Source organism: Oncorhynchus kisutch, linkage group LG13, assembly GCF_002021735.2.
Source record: "Oncorhynchus kisutch isolate 150728-3 linkage group LG13, Okis_V2, whole genome shotgun sequence".
In the NCBI taxonomy this organism is placed as follows: Eukaryota; Metazoa; Chordata; class Actinopteri; order Salmoniformes; family Salmonidae; genus Oncorhynchus; species Oncorhynchus kisutch.
Genome location: NC_034186.2, coordinates 46,985,996 through 47,006,356, shown reverse-complemented (window position 1 = coordinate 47,006,356; position 20,361 = coordinate 46,985,996). Strand labels below are relative to the sequence as shown.

General features: G+C 42.7%; 1 protein-coding gene across 8 annotated transcripts in view; it reads right to left on the bottom strand.

Annotated features, from left to right (window-relative positions):
* LOC109902259 (ubiquitin carboxyl-terminal hydrolase 13) overlaps positions 1-20,361 on the bottom strand; it is a 62,887-nt gene that overhangs the window by 14,756 nt on the left and 27,770 nt on the right. For all 8 annotated transcript variants that reach the window (XM_031786427.1, XM_031786428.1, XM_020498482.2 and 5 more), the window contains 4 exons: positions 11,413-11,538; positions 2,107-2,260; positions 1,662-1,836; positions 102-190 (listed from right to left, as the gene is read on the bottom strand). In XM_031786427.1, the coding sequence (XP_031642287.1) occupies positions 102-190; positions 1,662-1,836; positions 2,107-2,260; positions 11,413-11,538 (544 nt within the window). The remainder of the gene's footprint in view (positions 1-101; positions 191-1,661; positions 1,837-2,106; positions 2,261-11,412; positions 11,539-20,361) is intronic.

Below are 20,361 nucleotides of genomic sequence, written 5' to 3'. Positions count from 1 at the left end.
TATCAAAGTTAAAATAGAAATCCACATCCTCTTGGTACTAGAGAATCATGGATCCAGACAAGCCAAAACATTTGTGGAGAGACATCAGTTCTCTTACTCACCTACTTTCTTTGGAACCCAGTCCACCACAAATGTGAATTTCTTTATTTGCACCACCAGATACTCTGGGAAGGAGGCGAAACGGGAAGTCCTGGAAAGAGAGGGCTACACTTTAGAAAAATAACAATAAAATAAATATGGATCACTTATTTAAACTCAACAAAATTATTAACGCAACATGTAACAATTTCTAAGATTTAAATAAGGAGTTACAGTTCATAAGGAAATCATTCAATTGAAATGAATTAATTAGGCCCTAACCTACGGATTTCACATGACTGGGAATACATATGCATCTGTTGGTCATAGAAACCTCTTTTTTTTTAAGGGTGTGGATCAAAAAACAAGTCGGTATCTGGTGTGACCACCATTTGCCTCATGCAGTGAGACATCTCCTTCGCATAAAGTTGATCAGGCTGTTGATTGTGGCCTGTGGAATGTTGTCCCACTCCTCTTCAATGTCTGTGCAAAGTTGCTGGATATTGGCGGGAACTAGAACACACTGTCATACACGTCAATCCAGAGCATCCCAAATATGCTCAATGGTTGACATGTCTGGTGAGTATGCAGGCCATGGGAGAACTGGGACATTTTCAGCTTCCAGGAATTGTGTACAGATCCTTGCGACATGGGACCGTACATTATCATGCTGAAACATGAGGTGATGGCGGCAGATGAATGGTAAGACAACGGTCCTCTGGATCTCGTCACGGTATGTCTGTGCATTCAAATTGCCATCAATTAAATGCAATTGTGTTTGTTATTCGTAGCTTATGCCTGCCAATACCACAACTCCACCTTTACCATGGGACACTGTTCACAACCTTGACATCAGCAAACCGCTCGCCCACACGACCACGTACAAGTGGTCTGCTGTTGTGAGGCCGGTTGGACGTACTACCAAATTATCAAAAATTATGTTGGATGCGGCTTATGGTAGAGAAATAAATATGCAATGCTCTGGTGGACATTCCTGCAGTTACCATGACAATTGCACGCACCCTCAAAACTTGTGGCATTGTGTTGTGTGACAAAACTGCACATGTTAGAATGGACTTTTATTTTCCCCAGCACAAGGTGCACCTGTGTAATTATCATGATGTTTAATCAGTTTTTTGATATGCCACACCTGTCAGGTGGATGGATTATCTTGGCAAAGGAGAAATGCTCACTAACAGGGAGGTAAACAAAGTTGCACACAAAATTTGACAGAAATAATATTTATGTGCATGTGGAACATTTCTGGGATCTTTTATTTCAGCTCATTAAACGTGGGACCAACATTTTGTTTATATTTTCATTCAATGTACAATATCAGCTTTACATTCATCTTTGGTCGTTTGTGTATGGGTATTAAAAAAAAGTGAAATTCCTACAGTTAATTCATCATGTAGCCTACCAACACTGGTTTATATTATGGTGCAAAATAACTCAGGTGCAGGATCCAAAAAGCCAAGTCATGAAAGAAAGATAGATCCCCACACACTGTTGAAACTGCGGGAGAATTCAACAATGTAGGATGTCGATCTTTCTTCCCAGCCTTAGACCAGGACCTTGCTTACTTGACTCCAGCTGATTTGGCCTGCAGCTCCGAGCTCCAGAAGTCGGGGACGTTCTCTGGCTCCGTGAAGGCCTGCAGGCACGCTGTGAAGGGGATCCGGGCCCTCACGGGCTCTGGAGGGGCCCTCATGTTCTCCTCTGCTTCGTTTCGCTTGGCCTCATACGCTATCAGCTCCTCTGTCACACACACGTCAAGCCATTTAACCTCCTAGAATACTTTTGCGATTGTCGGACTCTCAGATGATTGGGGTTTAGTGATTGTATAATGGACATTTGAAGTAACTTATTTTCCCAACAATTAAGTAATTCAGCAAAGAGTCACCATCTACAGTATGCATTTAAAAACACAAACTCCCAACCCACTTTGGCATTCAGAGATATTGATCCTCCATGCCCTTTGAAGAGGAGAGCTGTGGGGGAGCCAGCCCGCTGCCTGTGGGATCTTACCTCTGTTGGAGGCGGCCTCGATGGGGGCCGGGAGCTGCATGAGGTAGTCCACCTTCTGGGTGTAGCGCACCTTCTGCGTCTGGCAACACTGCACGCGCTCCTCCACCAGGTAGCGGAAGGCATTGTTGGGGTTCTCCAAGCCCACACTGTTTCTCTAAAGCGAAGGACACACAGGGGAAGATGCAGAGAATATACTGAATACTTACGTAGTCTTCATGGATGCAATTGAATTTACCAGTTAAAAAAGTGTTTGGAAATGTAACTAACTGTTCCCATCAATTAGAACATTGAGACTTTCATTAATTGCATGCATGTTTGAACCTTAGCAACACACACACACCAGTCAAAAGTTTGGACACACTACTCATTCAACAGTTTCGTTATTTTTACAATAATAGTGAAGACATAAAAACTATGAAAGAACATATGGAATCATGTTGTAACTAAAAAATAAAAAAAGTGTTAAATCCAAATATATTTTATAATTGAGATTCTGCAAAGTAGTTACCCTTTGGCTTGATAACAGCTTTGCACACTCTTTGCATTCTCTCAACCAGCTTCATGAGGTAGTCATCTGGAATGCATTTCAATTAACAGGTGTGCCTTGTTAAAAGTTCATTTGTGGAATTTAATTTCCTTCTAAATGCGTTTGAGCCAACCAGCTGTGATGTGACAAGGCATGAATGGTATACAGAAGATAGCCCTATTTGGCAAAAGACCAAGTCCATATTATGGCAAGAACAGCTCAAATAAGCAAAGAGAAACAACAGTCCATCATTAATTTAAAGACATGAACATCAGTCAATGTGGACAATTTCAAGAACTTTGAACGTTTCTTCAAGTGCAGTTGCAAAAACCACAAAGTGCTATGATGAAACTGCCTCATGTAGACCACCACAGGAAAGGAAGACCCAGAGTTACCTCTGCTGCAATTGATAAGTTATTTTGAGTTACCTGCCTCAGAAATTGCAGCCCAAATAAATGCTTCACAGAATTCAAGTAACAGACACATCAACTGTTCAGAGGAGGCTGTGTGAATCAGGCCTTCGTGTTCGAATTGTTGCAAAGAAACCACTACTAAAGGACACCAATAAGATGAGATTTGCTTGGGGCCAAGAAACACGAGCAATGGACATTAGACCGGTGGAAATCTGTCCTTTGGTCTGATGTTTGGTTCCAACCGCCGTGTCTTATGCCATCCCATCTGGTTTGCGCTTAGTGGGACTATCATTTGTTTTTCAATAGGACAATGACCAAACACACCTCCAGGCTGTGTAAAGGCTATTTGACCAAGAAGGAGAGTGATGGAGTGCTGCATCAGATGACCTGGCCTCCTCAATCTCCTGACTTGTCATCAAGGCAAAGCGTGGCTACTTTGAAGAATCTCAAATATAAACTATATATTTGAATTTGTTTAACACTTTTTTGATTACTACATGATTCAATGTTTTTTTTCATAGTTTTGATGCCTTCACTACAATGTAGAAAAAAAAATGTTTTTTAAATAATAATAATAATATATGTTTTTAAACCTTGAATGAGTAGGTGTCCAAACTTTTGACTGGTACTACATATACACGCTACCGTTCAAAAGTTTGGGGTCACTTAGAAATGTCCTATTATTTGAAAGAAAGTTACATGTTTTGTCCATTAAAATAACATCAAATTGATCAGAAATACAGTGTAGACATTGTAATGTCGTAAATGACTATTATAGCTGGAAACGGCAGATTTTTTATGGAATATCTACATAGGCGTAAGAGGCCCATTATCAGCAACCATCACTCCTGTGTTTCAATGGCACGTTGTGTTAGCTAATCCAACTTTATCATTTTAAAAGGTTAATTGATCATTAGAAAACCCTTTTGCAATTACGTTAGCACAGCTGAAAGCTGTTGTTCTGATTAAAGATGCAATAAAACTGGCCTTCTCTAGACTAGTTGCGTATCTGGAGCATCAGCATTTGTGGATTCGATTACAGGCTCAAAATGGCCAGAAACAAAGAACTGTCTTCTGAAACTCCTCAGTATATTCTTGTTCTGACAAATGAAGGCTATTCCATGTGAGAAATTGGCCAGAAACTGAAGAGCTCGCACAAGGCTGTGTACTACTTCTTTCACAGAACAGTGCAAACTGTGTCTGACCAGAATAGAAAGAGGAGTGGGCATGCATGATAGTGGAGTCAATATACGCAACACTAAGGCAGTAGTCTTTTAATAGCCTACCTATTGATGTCCCGTAATGTCTTTCATTGCTTCATGATGGCCACAATACCATTATTTTGTCCGTTTTTGTAACTTTATTATTATTATTATATTATTATTAGAAATAAATACCAAGATCAAGGGCTGCACTTTTTCAACAGGATAACAACAAATTGCTGGTAAGTGGTCTAAAACTGTGATCTTGGTTGTCTCAACACTTTACCCATTTCAAACGATGAAAATAAAACCTAATATAACTCAAACGGAAAGCATTTGCATTTTTGCGCAGTCCAGGCCGTGCTGAGAGGGATAGTTTGTCCTCTTGCTCAGTTGTGCACCGGGGCCTCCCATTCCTCTTTCTATTCTGGTCTGGGCCAGTTTGCACTGTTCTGTGAAAGAAGTAGTACACAGCGTTGTATGAGATCTTCAGTTTCTTGGCAATTTCTCACATGGGATAGCCTTCATTTCTCAGAAAAAAAGGCCTGTTTTATTGCTTCTTTAATGAGCACAATAGTTTTCAGCTGTGCTAACATAATTGCAAATGGGTTTTCTAATGATCAATAAGCTTTTTAAAATGATAAACTTGGATTAGTTAACACAACATATCACTGGAACACAGGAATGATGGTTGCTGATAATGGGCCTCTGTACGCCTGTAGGCTTTTCAGGTCATGTCGATATAGGACCTTTGGATATAAATACTTTTGTACCCGTTTCTTCCAGCTCCTTCACAAGGTCCTTTGCTGTTGTTCTTGGATTGATTTGCACTTTTTGCACCAAAGTACGTTCATATATAGGAGACAGAACGCGTCTCCTTCCTGAACGGTATGACGGCTGCGTGGTCCCATGGTGTTTATACTTGCATACTATTGTTCGTACAGATGAACGTCTGAGGTCTTGGCTGATTTCTTTTGATTTTCCCTTGATATCAAGCAAAGAGTCACTGAGTTTGAAGGTAGGCCTTGAAATACTTCCACAGGTACACCTCCAATTGAATCAAATGATGTCAATTAACTCATCAGAAGCTTCTAAAGCCATGACATACATTTTCTGGAATTTTCCAAGCGGTTTAAAGGCACAGTCAACTTAGTGAAAGGTCCAAGATGGCGTAGCAGTAAGTCATCCTGTCGTGTCGTGTCCCTGTATATTTTGTTTATATTTTGTTTATTTTTCGTTTTTTTACATATTTTTCGTTTTTTACATAGCTATCCCTTTAAAAACATTTTGCTAAACCTAAGCTTCCAAATACGCTGGATCTTCACAACTAGCTATCTAGCTAAACCGCAACCCCGGATGATTACCCCTGGCTAGCGTTTCCACCCACTTAGCTTGAAGCTAGCCCGGCCTGCGCTACCACCGTAGCATACTCCTGAGCTACAATACCCGGGCCCACGACCGGTCTATCGATGTCACCGCATGAAGAGGAATAAACAGACTCACCCCATCGCGACGTCCCCCAAAGGCTAACTCTCTAGCCCTCGCTATCTCCCTGCTTGCTAATTCGGCCTGCTAACTGCTAGCTTGTCCAGCTCCGGTCCGCTAACTGCTACCTTGTCTAGCCCGGGCCTACAAACTGTTAGCTTGTTAGCACAGGCCTGCTAACCGCCTGAATCGCCGCGTCCCAAACGCCCACCGGACCCATATTTACTTTCTATCTCTTTTGACTTTTAATTTGTTTATACCTTCCGGAAACCTGCCTCAGCCAATGTGATACGGAATCGCTATTATTTTTTATTTATTTTTAGAACACACTCAAGAACCTCCAGAAGCTAACCAGCTAACTAGCTACAAGCTATTTAGTCATTGTTCGTTTTTTTTAACCTGGATAACACTCGCCAGTCCAGCTTCCCTTCCCCATCCACCGCTGCCCCCTGGACACTGATCTCTTGGCTACATAGCTGATGCACGCTGGACTGTCCATAAATCACGGTACTCCATTCTGCTTGTTTGTTTTATCTGTTGGCCCCGTTGCCTAGTCTACGCCATTTTACCTGCTGTTGTTGTGCTAGCTGATTAGCTGTTGTCTCACCTACTGTTTTAGCTAGCTTTCCCAATTCAACACCTGTGATTACTGTATGCCTCGCTGTATGTCTCTCTCAAATGTCAATATGCCTTGTATACTGTTGTTCAGGTTAGTTATCATTGTTTTAGTTCACAATGGAGCCCCTAGTTCCACTCTTCATACCCCTGATAACTCCTTTGTCCCACCTCCCACACATGCGGTGACCTCACCCATTACTACCAGCATGTCCAGAGATACAACCTCTCTCATCATCACCCAGTGCCTGGGCTTACCTCCGCTGTACCCGCACCCCACCATACCCCTGTCTGCGCATTATGCCCTGAATATATTCTACCATGCCCAGAAACCTGCTCCTCTTATTCTCTGTCCCCAACGCTCTAGGCGACCAGTTTTGATAGCCTTTAGCCGCACCCTCATACTACTCCTTCTCTGTTCCGCGGGTGATGTGGAGGTAAACCCAGGCCCTGCATGTCCCCAGGCACCCTCATTTGTTGACTTCTGTGATCGAAAAAGCCTTGGTTTCATGCATGTCAACATCAGAAGCCTCCTCCCTAAGTTTGACTTACTCACTGCTTTAGCACACTCTGCTAACCCTGATGTCCTTGCTGTGTCTGAATCCTGGCTCAGGAAGGCCACCAAAAATTCAGAGATTTCCATACCCAACTATAACATCTTCCGTCAAGATAGAACTGCCAAAGGGGGAGGAGTTGCAGTTTACTGCAGAGATAGCCTGCAAAGTAATGTCATACTTTCCAGGTCCATACCCAAACAGTTCGAACTACTAATTTTGAAAATTACTCTCTCCAGAAATAAGTCTCTCACGGTTGCCGCCTGCTACCGACCCCCCTCAGCTCCCAGCTGTGCCCTGGACACCATTTGTGAATTGATCGCCCCCCATCTAGCTTCAGAGTTTGTTCTGTTAGGTGACCTAAACTGGGATATGCTTAACACCCCGCCAGTCCTACAATCTAAGCTAGATGCCCTCAATCTCACACAAATCATCAAGGAACCCACCAGGTACAACCCTAACTCTGTAAACAAGGGCACCCTCATAGACGTCATCCTGACCAACTGGCCCTCCAAATACACCTCCGCTGTCTTCAACCAGGATCTCAGCGATCACTGCCTCATTGCCTGTATCCGCTACGGAGCCGCAGTCAAACGACCACCCCTCATCACTGTCAAACGCTCCCTAAAACACTTCTGTGAGCAGGCCTTTCTAATCGACCTGGCCCGGGTATCCTGGAAGGACATTGACCTCATCCCGTCAGTTGAGGATGCCTGGTCATTCTTTAAAAGTAACTTCCTCACCATTTTAGATAAGCATGCTCCGTTCAAAAAATGCAGAACTAAGAACAGATACAGCCCTTGGTTCACCCCAGACCTGACTGCCCTCGACCAGCACAAAAACATCCTGTGGTGGACTGCAATAGCATCGAATAGTCCCCGTGATATGCAACTGTTCAGGGAAGTCCGGAACCAATACACGCAGTCAGTCAGGAAAGCTAAGGCCAGCTTCTTCAGGCAGAAGTTTGCATCCTGTAGCTCCAACTCCAAAAAGTTCTGGGACACTGTGAAGTCCATGGAGAACAAGAGCACCTCCTCCCAGCTGCCCACTGCACTGAGGCTAGGTAACACGGTCACCACTGATAAATCCATGATTATCGAAAACTTCAATAAGCATTTCTCAACGGCTGGCCATGCCTTCCGCCTGGCTACTTCAACCTCGGCCAACAGCTCCGCCCCCCCCGCAGCTCCTCGCCCAAGCCTCTCCAGGTTCTCCTTTACCCAAATCCAGATAGCAGATGTTCTGAAAGAGCTGCAAAACCTGGACCCGTACAAATCAGCTGGGCTTGACAATCTGGACCCTCTATTTCTGAAACTATCTGCCACCATTGTCGCAACCCCTATTACCAGCCTGTTCAACCTCTCTTTCATCTCGTCTGAGATCCCCAAGGATTGGAAAGCTGCCGCAGTCATCCCCCTCTTCAAAGGGGGAGACACCCTGGACCCAAACTGTTACAGACCTATATCCATCCTGCCCTGCCTATCTAAGGTCTTCGAAAGCCAAGTCAACAAACAGGTCACTGACCATCTCGAATCCCACCGTACCTTCTCCGCTGTGCAATCTGGTTTCCGAGCCGGTCATGGGTGCACCTCAGCCACACTCAAGGTACTAAACGACATCATAACCGCCATCGATAAAAGACAGTACTGTGCAGCAGTCTTCATCGACCTTGCCAAGGCTTTCGACTCTGTCAATCACCATATTCTTATCGGCAGACTCAGTAGCCTCGGTTTTTCGGATGACTGCCTTGCCTGGTTCACCAATTACTTTGCAGACAGAGTTCAGTGTGTCAAATCGGAGGGCATGCTGTCCGGTCCTCTGGCAGTCTCTATGGGGGTGCCACAGGGTTCAATTCTCGGGCCGACTCTTTTCTCTGTGTATATCAATGATGTTGCTCTTGCTGCGGGCGATTCCCTGATCCACCTCTACGCAGACGACACCATTCTATATACTTTCGGCCCGTCTTTGGACACTGTGCTATCTAACCTCCAAACAAGCTTCAATGCCATACAACACTCCTTCCGTGGCCTCCAACTGCTCTTAAACGCTAGTAAAACCAAATGCATGCTTTTCAACCGGTCGCTGCCTGCACCTGCATGCCCGACTAGCATCACCACCCTGGATGGTTCCGACCTAGAATATGTGGACGTCTATAAGTACCTAGGTGTCTGGCTAGACTGCAAACTCTCCTTCCAGACTCATATCAAACATCTCCAATCGAAAATCAAATCAAGAGTCGGCTTTCTATTCCGCAACAAAGCCTCCTTCACTCAAGCCGCCAAGCTTACCCTAGTAAAACTGACTATCCTACCGATCCTCGACTTCGGCGATGTCATCTACAAAATGGCTTCCAACACTCTACTCAGCAAACTGGATGCAGTCTATCACAGTGCCATCCGTTTTGTCACTAAAGCACCTTATACCACCCACCACTGCGACTTGTATGCTCTAGTCGGCTGGCCCTCGCTACATATTCGTCGCCAGACCCACTGGCTCCAGGTCATCTACAAGTCTATGCTAGGTAAAGCTCCGCCTTATCTCAGCTCACTGGTCACGATGGCAACACCCATCCGTAGCACACGCTCCAGCAGGTGTATCTCACTGATCATCCCTAAAGCCAACACCTCATTTGGCCGCCTTTCGTTCCAGTACTCTGCTGCCTGTGACTGGAACGAATTGCAAAAATCGCTGAAGTTGGAGACTTTCATCTCCCTCACCAACTTCAAACATCAGCTATCTGAGCAGCTAACCGATCGCTGCAGCTGTACATAGTCTATTGGTAAATAGCCCACCCTTTTCACCTACCTCATCCCCATACTGTTTTTATTTATTTACTTTTCTGCTCACCAATATCTCTACCTGTACATGACCATCTGATCTTTTATCACTCCAGTGTTAATCTGCAAAATTGTAATTATTTGCCTACCTCCTCATGCCTTTTGCACACATTGTATATAGACCCCCCCTTTGTTTTCTACTGTGTTATTGACTTGTTAATTGTTTACTCCATGTGTAACTCTTTGTTGTATGCTCACACTGCTATGCTTTATCTTGGCCAGGTCGCAGTTGCAAATGAGAACTTGTTCTCAACTAGCCTACCTGGTTAAATAAAGGTGAAATAAAAAAAATAAAAAGTGTAAGTAAACTTCTGACCCACTGGAATTGTGATACAGCGAATTACAAGTGAAATAATCTGTAAACAATTTTTGGAAAAATTACTTGGTGTCATGCAAAGTAGATGTCCTAACTGACTTGCCAAAACTATAGTTTTAATGACTCCAACCTGTGTATGTAAACTCCCGACTTCAACTGTGTGTGTGTAATAAATGTATATATACTGTATATATCACAAGGGGGCCATGCCAAACATCCTGTTGTCATGTGGTCAATTACACACAGTCAAAGATTGACCAACGAAGAAAGACAGGGGGACGCAAGTATAACTCAAAGAGGTACGCAGATGTTTATTGGGGGGGGGGGGGGGGGGGTCATTGGGGACGAAACTTGTTTAATTTATTTGAGGACTCATGGGGAAATGGGTCTTAAATTAAAACCGTTTGGCTTGTATGGAGTGTCACATCAGCAGCTTTTCTATTCTAAGAGGCTACAGAAATTCTAAGGTTATAGCTCTACTCCCAACTCCAGTGGCGTATTCTAACTGGCTGGCTGGCAGGCTAAACTTGAAGGCCACTGTTAGAGTCTGCCTATCTCAGTCTAACCAACTCAGTTCCTCCACACAGGCTAAGGACAGCTGATTATGCCCACAAATTATACACTCAACTCAAATTAAAAAAGGTAAAAACATAGGGCCCCATTTAAATTAGAAAAGGTACTCTGAAGCTAAGAAAAAAAAACATTGATTTTTTACTTATATTAACATGAAGTTGACTTTTAACAACAATTGACAATAGATAAAATCAGCCATGCAACGGAGTCTAGTAAACTGATTTTTGGCTCGATTGTTTTGGTCAAGGGCAAGAGCAGAGAAAGTTGCGGGTTTCTAGTCTGAGCATGTTTCTGTGTTGACTTCGGGCAGAATAGGAAGCATTATCTGGCCAGTGCAACCGACAGGGGCAGTCTAAATTTAACCCGGTTGAGAAAGTCACTTCAGAGCACAAGTGTGTGTCTGCCGGCCCGGGGACAGGGTGCTGCGTTTCGTCAAAAACAGTCCCGCTTCCTCTCCCCCAGGGTTCCGATTGACGTGTGACGAGTCAGAGATGCACCGACATGCTGGAAAAATGCTTCACGGTAGCCATTTCATGAAAGCTATTTTTTTTAAACTTTTATTAAGGCCATCACTGAAAGACAAGCTGAAAAGCCAGTGCCATTAGATACCGTGTATGCTTATGAGCCTTTTATTGAACACCAGTGACTGTTTGCCAATTGCTGTACCTCAACAATGGCATACTGTATTCATCGCTACGTGCCTTTTAGAGTAATTTATATGATTACAAATACACCGTAACACGCTCCTACTTATAGAAAACACGTATGAAGCCATACATGCATACCTCCACCAGGTTGATGAGATGCAGGAAAAACTTCTGTGCGTCTTGCTGTCTGTTGGAGGAGAACTCCGGGTGGCCATTGCTAACCAGGGCTTTGAACATCTTGAGAGAGATACCCTTTGGCTGGTGCTGGAATGAGAACAAGGGGTCACACACACACACACACAGTGAATGATTTGTCACCTGTCTAAGGGTGCAGCAAGACAAGACACCAAACCAAAACCATTGAAATGTGATTGGTGGTACTTCAGGAAAAAAAATCTGATTCTGCTAATAAACATTCTGAATATCATGAGGCCAATTTCCAACAATTTCCAAGGCGATTTCAGCTACTCAAGTTAGGATTTGTTTCGACTTGAAAAGGGCTTTGCCGTCTTCGTTTTTCAATAGAAAAACAAATTTAATCAAGCAGAAACAAGTACAAATTATCCTTGAGATCCTTTCCCCACAAAAACAAGCAGTCAATCTGCAGACAATCATGACGGTCTTTATTGGCTGTGTGAGATTAATCATAAATCTCACAACAGCAGGTGCTGTAGTGTAGAGCCTCTATGTCGGTAATCTGTATAGTAAATACTTGAGGATTCAGGGCTGTATTGTACAGATTGGATTAGCAACAATTTACACTGCTCAAGCAAGACAAGTTGATATGCAGCAGCTAGCCATCTAGGCAATGAAAAATGCCAAAATGGCACATTTGTTAAATGAGAGCACATTTAACCCTTGTGTTGTCTTAACATTATGTATACTCCATTGTCCTAAAGGTAAATAAATGACCCGCCTTCACTAAACCCCTAAAATAAAGCAGCTTAATTGAATTTAACCCCAAATCTATTTTGCATGAAGAACCAACCTGTCATTCATCACAAACGTTGTGAATATCTGAGTTTTCCCTCTTCACAATGCAGAAAGACTGCATTTAAATCAGTGGACACCACTCTGTTTTTTTAACAAGAGATAGCACATTTATAATCTAAGATAGTATTAGAAATGTGCAGAAAGTAGTTTTGAATGCATTTTATTGAAGTTTTTTTGGCAACATAATGATATATTCTTATATACACTGTACAATGAGGAATTCAACTACAAAATACTAGTCTTCTCCCATTTTTAAAACATTGCCCCCACTCACAACATGAAAAACAACAATCAATAAGAATAAAACAAGATAGATACAAAACAAAAACGTGAATAACATAAATCAATCAACTCTAATTAGCACATATGCCAATATGCAAGTGTGTGTGCATGGACTTTTCAGATGCATTTCTCACATGTGCAGCACATATTATTTGTTTTACAGTCCTTCTTTGGGGGGCAGAATTGGCATCAGAACAAGATTCAGCCCCCCGAACAGCTTTCACAAGCGATGAAGAGGCTGCTGTGTGGAGGAGGCCCTCCCTTCTTTGAATGTGTGGGGTTGCAAGTGCCTTTCCCAGCTACTCCAGGAACACCCTCCTCTTGTTCCGCTTATCAGGCATCCAGGTAGGGTTGATCTTGTTCCATATCACGAAGGCATTATATGAGGACATATCAATGATGTTATGGAAGATGAACAGGGGCCAGTGGGCAGTAATCATCCTGCAGCTGTAAGTTCCATTCACCTTGTCCAGGTTGTCCATGTAGTCCAGGATGATGGCTGGCTTCCGGTCCTCACGATCACTGATCTCAGCCATTTTGTGCAGTATGCTCAGGAAGACCACATTCTTCCTCCTCTTTGGGAGTTAAGAAACTAGAGGGGTGGTGGGGGTGAAGGCAAACTTTGATGAGAAATTCATTTAGACATACACACAGAGAGCGTGAGATTGCCTAGAAACCCGATGTTGAATTGCATTGAATTCTACTTTGGGCAAAAATTTGCATTTTAATTAGGAAGGTTCCCTCTCACGACCTCTACATTGCCAGAATGTTGAATAAAATTATATTTTAAACGTACTTTACCGGTTGTCCATGCGGTTGGTCCTTTTGGCGGTAGGAATGTGAGACAGGCCTCCCGAGTGGCGCAGTGGTCTAAGGCACTGCATCGAAGTGCTAGCTGTGCCACTAGAGATTATGGGTTCGAGTCAAGGCTCTGTCGCAGCCAGGAGACCAATGGGGCGGCGCACAATTGGCCCACTGTCATCCGGGTTAGGGGAGGGTTTGGCCGACAGGGATGTCTTTGTCCCATCGAGCATAAGTGACTCCTGTGGCGGGCCGGGCGCAGTGCGTGCTGACACGGTCGCCAGGTGTACGGTGTTTCCTCCGACACATTGGTGTGGCTGGCTTCCGGTTTAAGTGGGAATTGTGTCAAGAAGCATTGCGGCTTGGCTGGGTTTCGGAGGACGCACGGCACTCGGCCTTCGCCTCTCCCAAGTCCGTACGAGAGTTGCAGCGATGAGACAAGACTAACTACCAATTGGATACCATGAAAATTGGGGAGAAAAAAGGGGGAGTGAGAATTTATCCACAGGATTTTCAAAGTGCTGGTAATGCGTTCAGATTTCTATTACCTGATGCATGTGCAGAACCATGTAAACACGTGCACGAGCTCGGCTAGAATGCATGCGTCTCGTGCATGGATTTTTATCTTGTGCACATGCTTCAGTGATAGAAATCTGAACGCACTACCAGCACTTTGAAAAAAGTTTGTAATTAAACTTTCCTGTAGGTTGCGCATTTGGAAAGTATGCAGACCCATTGACTTTATCCACATTTTGATACGTTACAGCCTTATTCTAAAATGGTTTCCCCTCAATCTACACACAATACCCCATAATGACAAAGCAAAAACAGGTTTACATTTTTTTGCAAATTCATTACAAATTAAACAAAATATTACAACTAAGTCTTCTTGGGTATGATGCCTCAAGCATGGCATACCTCTATTTGGGGAGTGTCTCCCATTCTTCTCTGTCAATCCTCTCAAGCTCCGTCAAGTTGGATGGGGAGCATTGCAGCTATTTTCAGGTATCTCTAGAGATGTTCGACTGGGTTCAAGTCCAGCCTGGCTGGGCCACTGAAGGACACTCAAAGACTTGTCCCGAAGCCACTCCTGCGTTGTCTTGGCTGTGTGATTAGGGTCATTGTCCTGTTGGAAGGTGAACGTTCTCCCCAGTCTGAGGTCCTGAGCGCTCTGGAGTAGGTTTTCATCAAGGATCTCTGTACTTTTCTCCATTCATCTTTCTCTCTATCCTTACTAGTCTCCCAGTCCCTGCCTCAGAAAAACATCCCCACAGCATGATGCTGGCACCACCATAGGGATGGTGCCAGATTTCCTCCAGGCGTGACACTAGGCATTCATTCAGGAGAGAGTATTGTTTCTCATGGTCTGAGAGTTCTTTAGGTGCCTTTTGGCATACTCCAAGCGGGCTGTCATTTGCCTTTTACTGAGGAGTGGCTTCCATCTGGCCACTCTAGCATAAAGTCTTGATTGGTGGAGTGCTGCAGAGATGGTTGTTCTTCTGAAAGATTCTCCCATCTCTAAAGAGGAATTCTGGAGCTCTGTCAGAGTGACCATTGGGTTCTTGCTCAGTTTGGCTGGGCAGCCAGCTCTAGGAAGAGTCTTGATGGTTACAAACTTCTTCCATTTAAGTATGAGTAGGCCACTGTGTTCTTGGGGACCTTCAATGCTGCAGAAATGTTTTGGTACCCTTCCCTAGAGTTCTGTCTCAGAGCTCGACGGACAATTCCTTCGACCTCATGTCTTGGTTGATCTAGCTAACGTTAGCTAGCTACATGGTTGACACTGCAGCTAGCTAGTGAGCAACCTAATGTAATAGCTAGTTAGTTATTGCCACACACACACACACATCTGATTAATTTGATCACTCTTTATGCCAATGACAAGCAGAGACCATATGGGGAGCTAAAAACACATTAAACTTTGTCTGTCAGATTCTGGGTTAGCCAAAGTTGGCCATTTGATTTGCACTCGCCCTCAAAAACACAGCAGACTTTTATCTGAGAAATACCTCTTACTCCAGAAATATACAATATTACAAAAGGCAGAAGGTAATTAAACTTCTGATCGCATTTGGCTAAGAACCCACAAACAAAAATATCCTCAGGCATGAAGACGTACGCTTCACTTTAAGAGCCTTGGTGGAGATACAGGGTTTGATGATGACAAGCTATTTTGAATACATTTCATTGGTCAAGGGGTACATTCATACAGACGTAAAGGGTAAAGGGGAACCAATAACATCGATTCATGTAAAATCACTAAATTTGGAGGCTTTCCTCCGACAGTGATGACATGAAATATCTATCAACCTTCGTAACTGAAGTGATTTGGTAAAATGTAACGTAGTAAAAAATTAAGTTACTTCCCTCAGAAATTACTTGAGTAAGAGTACAAGTACAGCCCACAGAGAGTAACTTGAAAAGTACTAGTTCCTCCAAAAATTGAAAGAGCAATGCAAGAAGCCTACTACATAGACTACTTGAACTGATGCCAAGTGGACCTGCAGTCTAAGTTAATATATAGCCTACAAACACAACTTCCAGCTGACCCCTGCCTGGCTGTGATTCTAAATATAAAAAATTCATTCATTCAAATCCTCCTGCTGCAGGATTATATTCCTTCTGCGACAAAAGGGGGCAAATTAAGATCCAACATCTAGACAAACCAAAAATAAATTGGGGACAAATATTGGGTTATAATATTGAAAATATATATTTTTAAAGACATGCAACACAGCCTTACATTTTTTTTAAACTACAAGTTCATCAGAAGGAGAAATAGTGAATATTGACAGAGGAGAATACATATTTCTGCCAGGCAACGGTGTTCCACTCAGCTGTCTGTGTCCAAAACTAGCCGTGGCCTCAGATGAAATGCAGAGCCACATTCCTGCCCTATCCATTACTGCTGTGGCTAATAAGGGCTAAGATAAGTCAGGGGTCTAAAAAAACATAGGATGTTTTAAAATAGGCGTTTAGTGCTTCATTTCCTTATTTCATAGCCTTTTACTGTACACAGTGCCATCAGAAAGTATTAACACCCCTTGACTTATTCCACATTTTGTTGTGTTACAGCCTGAATTCAAAATGGATTAAATGGATTTTGTTTCCCCATCTACACACAATACCCCATAATGACAAAGTGAAAACATGCAAATGTATTGAAAACGAAATACAAAAATATTGCATTTCCATAAGTATTCACACCCCTGAGAAAATACTTTGTAGAAGCACCTTTGGCAGCGATTATGGCTGTGAGTCTTTCTGGATAAGTCTCTAAGAGCTTTCCACACTTGGATTGTGCAACATTTGCCCATTATTCTTCTTTAAATTCTTCAAACTCTGTCAAATTGGTTGTTGATCATTGCGAGACAACCATTTAAATCTTGCCATAGATTCCCAAATGTCAAAATTGTCACTCAGCCACATTCACTGTCTTCTTGGTAAGAAACTCCATTGTAGCTTTGGCCTTGTGTTTTAGGTTATTGTACTGCTGAAAGCTGAATTAATCTTCCAGTGTCTGGTGGAAAGCAGACTGAACCAGGTTTTCCTCTAGGATTTTGCCTGTGCTTAGATCCATTCGGTTTCTTTTTTATACCTGAAAAATTCCTCAGTCCTTAATTAACAATTACAAGCATACTCATAACATGATCCAGCCAGCACTATGATTGAAAATATGAAGAGTGGAATTCAGTAATATGTTGTATTGGATTTGCCTCAAACATAACACTTCGTATTTAGGACAAAAGGATCAATTGCTTTGCCACCTTTTTTGCAGTTTAACTTGTGTTGTTGAATGTACACATTTTATTCTGTACACGCTTCCTTTTCACTCTGTCAATTAGGTTAGTATTGTGGAGTAACTACAATGTTGTTGATCCATCCTGAAAGTTTCATGACTTTGATTGGTGACTTTAAAACAGTTCTCTCCTATTTTCCTAAAATCTCTGAGTGGTTTCCTTCCTTTCCGGCAACTGAGTTAGGAAGGACACCTGTATGTTTGTAGTGACTGGGTATATTGATACACCATCTAAAGAGGAATTAATAACTTCAATGCTCAAAGGGATGGTCAAGGTCTGTTTGTTTTTTTACCCATCTACCAATAGCTACCCTTCCTTGCGAGGCATTGGATAACTTCCCTGGTCTTTGTGGTTGAAATTCACTGCTTGACTGAGGGACCTTTCAGATAATTGTATGTGTGGGGTACAGAGATGAGGTAGTTATTTTTTTTAAATCACATTAAACACTTATTGCCCACAGAACGAGTCCATGAAACTTTAGGCTTGCCATAATAAAGTGGTTGAATACTTATTCACTCAAGACATTTTAGCTTTTCATTGTTTTATAACATTTGTCAAATATTCTAAAAACATCATTACACTGACATTATGGGATATTGTGTGTACGTCAGTGACAACAAATCTCAATTTAATCAATTTTAAATTCAGTCTGTAACATAAAAAAGGTGTAAAAATGGGTGTGAATACTTTCTGAAGGCAATGTAACCACATAGGTGAAAGCACTTTAATTTGAAACATGCTGCCCTCACCTATTAAATCCAATCAGATTTTTAACTACGAGGTAAAGGAGCCAAAAAGGAGAAGCCATGTTCGACATGAATATAGAATATCAGTTGTCATTTCGGAATAAGCTAATATCAGAAACATTGACAAGCGATCAGTAGAGACAACCAAGTGTTTCCTGAGGAACACTTATGGACTTCCCCTATTTTAAGGCTCAATTTTAAAATGGTCGTAGAGCTGTAAAATTTCACATTGAGTACGTTTACATGCACACTAATATACTGAACAAAAATATAAATGCAACAATTTCAAAGATAAGGAAAATCAGTCAATTGAAATAAATGAATTAGGGCCTAATATGGATTTCACATGACATGCATCTGTTGGTCACAGATCCCTTATAACAATTTTAAAAATTAGGGGTGGGGTGTGGATCAGAAATCCAATCAGTATCTGCCTGCTGTGACCACCATTTGCCTCACGCAGCACGACATCTCCTTCGCATGGAGTTGATCAAGCTGTTGATTGTGGCTTGTAGAATGATGTCCCACTTCTTCAATGGCTGTGCAAAATTGCTGAATATTGGGGAACCTGTTGTCATACATATAGATCTAGAGCATCCCAAACATGCTCAATGGGTGACATGTCTGGTGAGTGTGCAGGCCATGGAAGAACCAGGACAGTTTTACAGTTTATACAGAAATTATTCAGTTGTGCAAATCTGCAGTTTCATCAGCTACCCGGGAGGCTGTTCTCAGACAATTACACAGGTGAAGAAGCTGGATGCGGAGGTCCTGGGCTGGCATGGTTACATGTGGTCTGCGATTGTGAGGCCAGTTGGACGTACTGCAAAATTCTCTGGCAACAGCTCTGGTGGACCTTCCTGCACTCAAAATGCCAATTATATGCTCCATCAAAACATCTGTGGCATTGTGTTTTGCGACAAAACTGCACATTTTAGAGTGGCCTTTTATTGTCCCCAGCACAAGGTGCACCTGTGTTTAATCAGTTTCTTGATATGCCACACCTGTCAGGTGGATGGATTATCTTGGGAAAGGAGAGATTCTCACTAACAGGGATGTAAAAAATGTGGGCACAAAATTTGAGAGAAATTAGCTTTTTTTGCGTATTCTGGGATCTTTTATTTCAGCTCATGAAACATGGGACCAACATTTTACATGTTGCATTTATATTTTTGTTCAGTGTAATTTGTTATTAAACTGATTACGGCAGTAGGCCGAGTATGGAAATGGTCATGTGAAAACCTTACTCTGCTTATCTTAAATCGGTATAAGGTCAAAGGGTCAAAAGTAAGCATGCGTCGATTAAAACGCCTGGTTTTCTAAGCTATCTTTCTAATTATTAGGACATGTAAACAGCTTTTCAGCAGTGTATTTGATCTGTGCATATGCCAGCACCAGCAGAGTGAACCTCCCCTCTTATGTGAAGTAAACTCTGAAAAACTCAAAGTATGCATCTTAAAAATCGTTCACATAAAACTTTATATGTCCGTACTCAGAATCAAATAGACTTCGCAAAAATAAGCCACTGCATTTATCTGAAGTCCCATCAAGTAGCCTGATTTCAGATGTGCCCATGTAAACAAATTAGGAAAAATCATTCTTCTTGTAAAGAATGGAAACGTTTTAAACAAAATATTATTATGACCAGTCACAATAATCGTATTATTGTGTCCATAACCGTGCTCATTGTGTCTTAGAGGCAGAGTTCATACTCATCATGTGTCTGGGTTTTTTCTAGTGACTATTCCGCAGCTTATTTTTATACACTGCTCAAAAAATAAAAAACATAGTTGAATGTGCTGACAACAAAATCACACAAAAATTATCAATGGAAATCAAATTTATCAACCCATGGAGGTCTGGATTTGGAGTCAAACTAAAAATTTAAGTGGAAAACCACACTACAGGCTGATCCAACTTTGATGTAATGTCCTTAAAACAAGTCAAAATGAGGCTCAGTAGTGTGTGTGGCCTCCATGTGCCTGTATGACCTCCCTACAACGCCTGGGCATGCTCCTGATGAGGTAGCGGATGGTGTCCTACCAGACCTGGACTAAAGCATCCGCCAACTCCTGGACAGTGGTGCAACGTGGCGTTGGTGGATTGAGCGAGACATGATGTCCCAGATGTGCTCAATTGGATTCAGGTCTGGGGAACGGGCGGGCCAGTCCATAGCATCAATGCCTTCCTCTTGCAGGAACTGCTGACACACTCCAGCCACATGAGGTCTAGCATTGTCTTGCATTAGGAGGAACCCAGGGCCAACCGCACCAGCATATGGTCTCACAAGGGATCTGAGGATCTCATCTCGGTACCTAATGGCAGTCAGGCTACCTCTGGCGAGCACATGGAGGGCTGTGCGGACCCCCAAAGAAATGCCACCCCACACCATGACTGACCCACCGCCAAACCGGTCATGCTGGAGGATGTTGCAGGCAGCAGAACGTTCTCCACGGCGTCTCCAG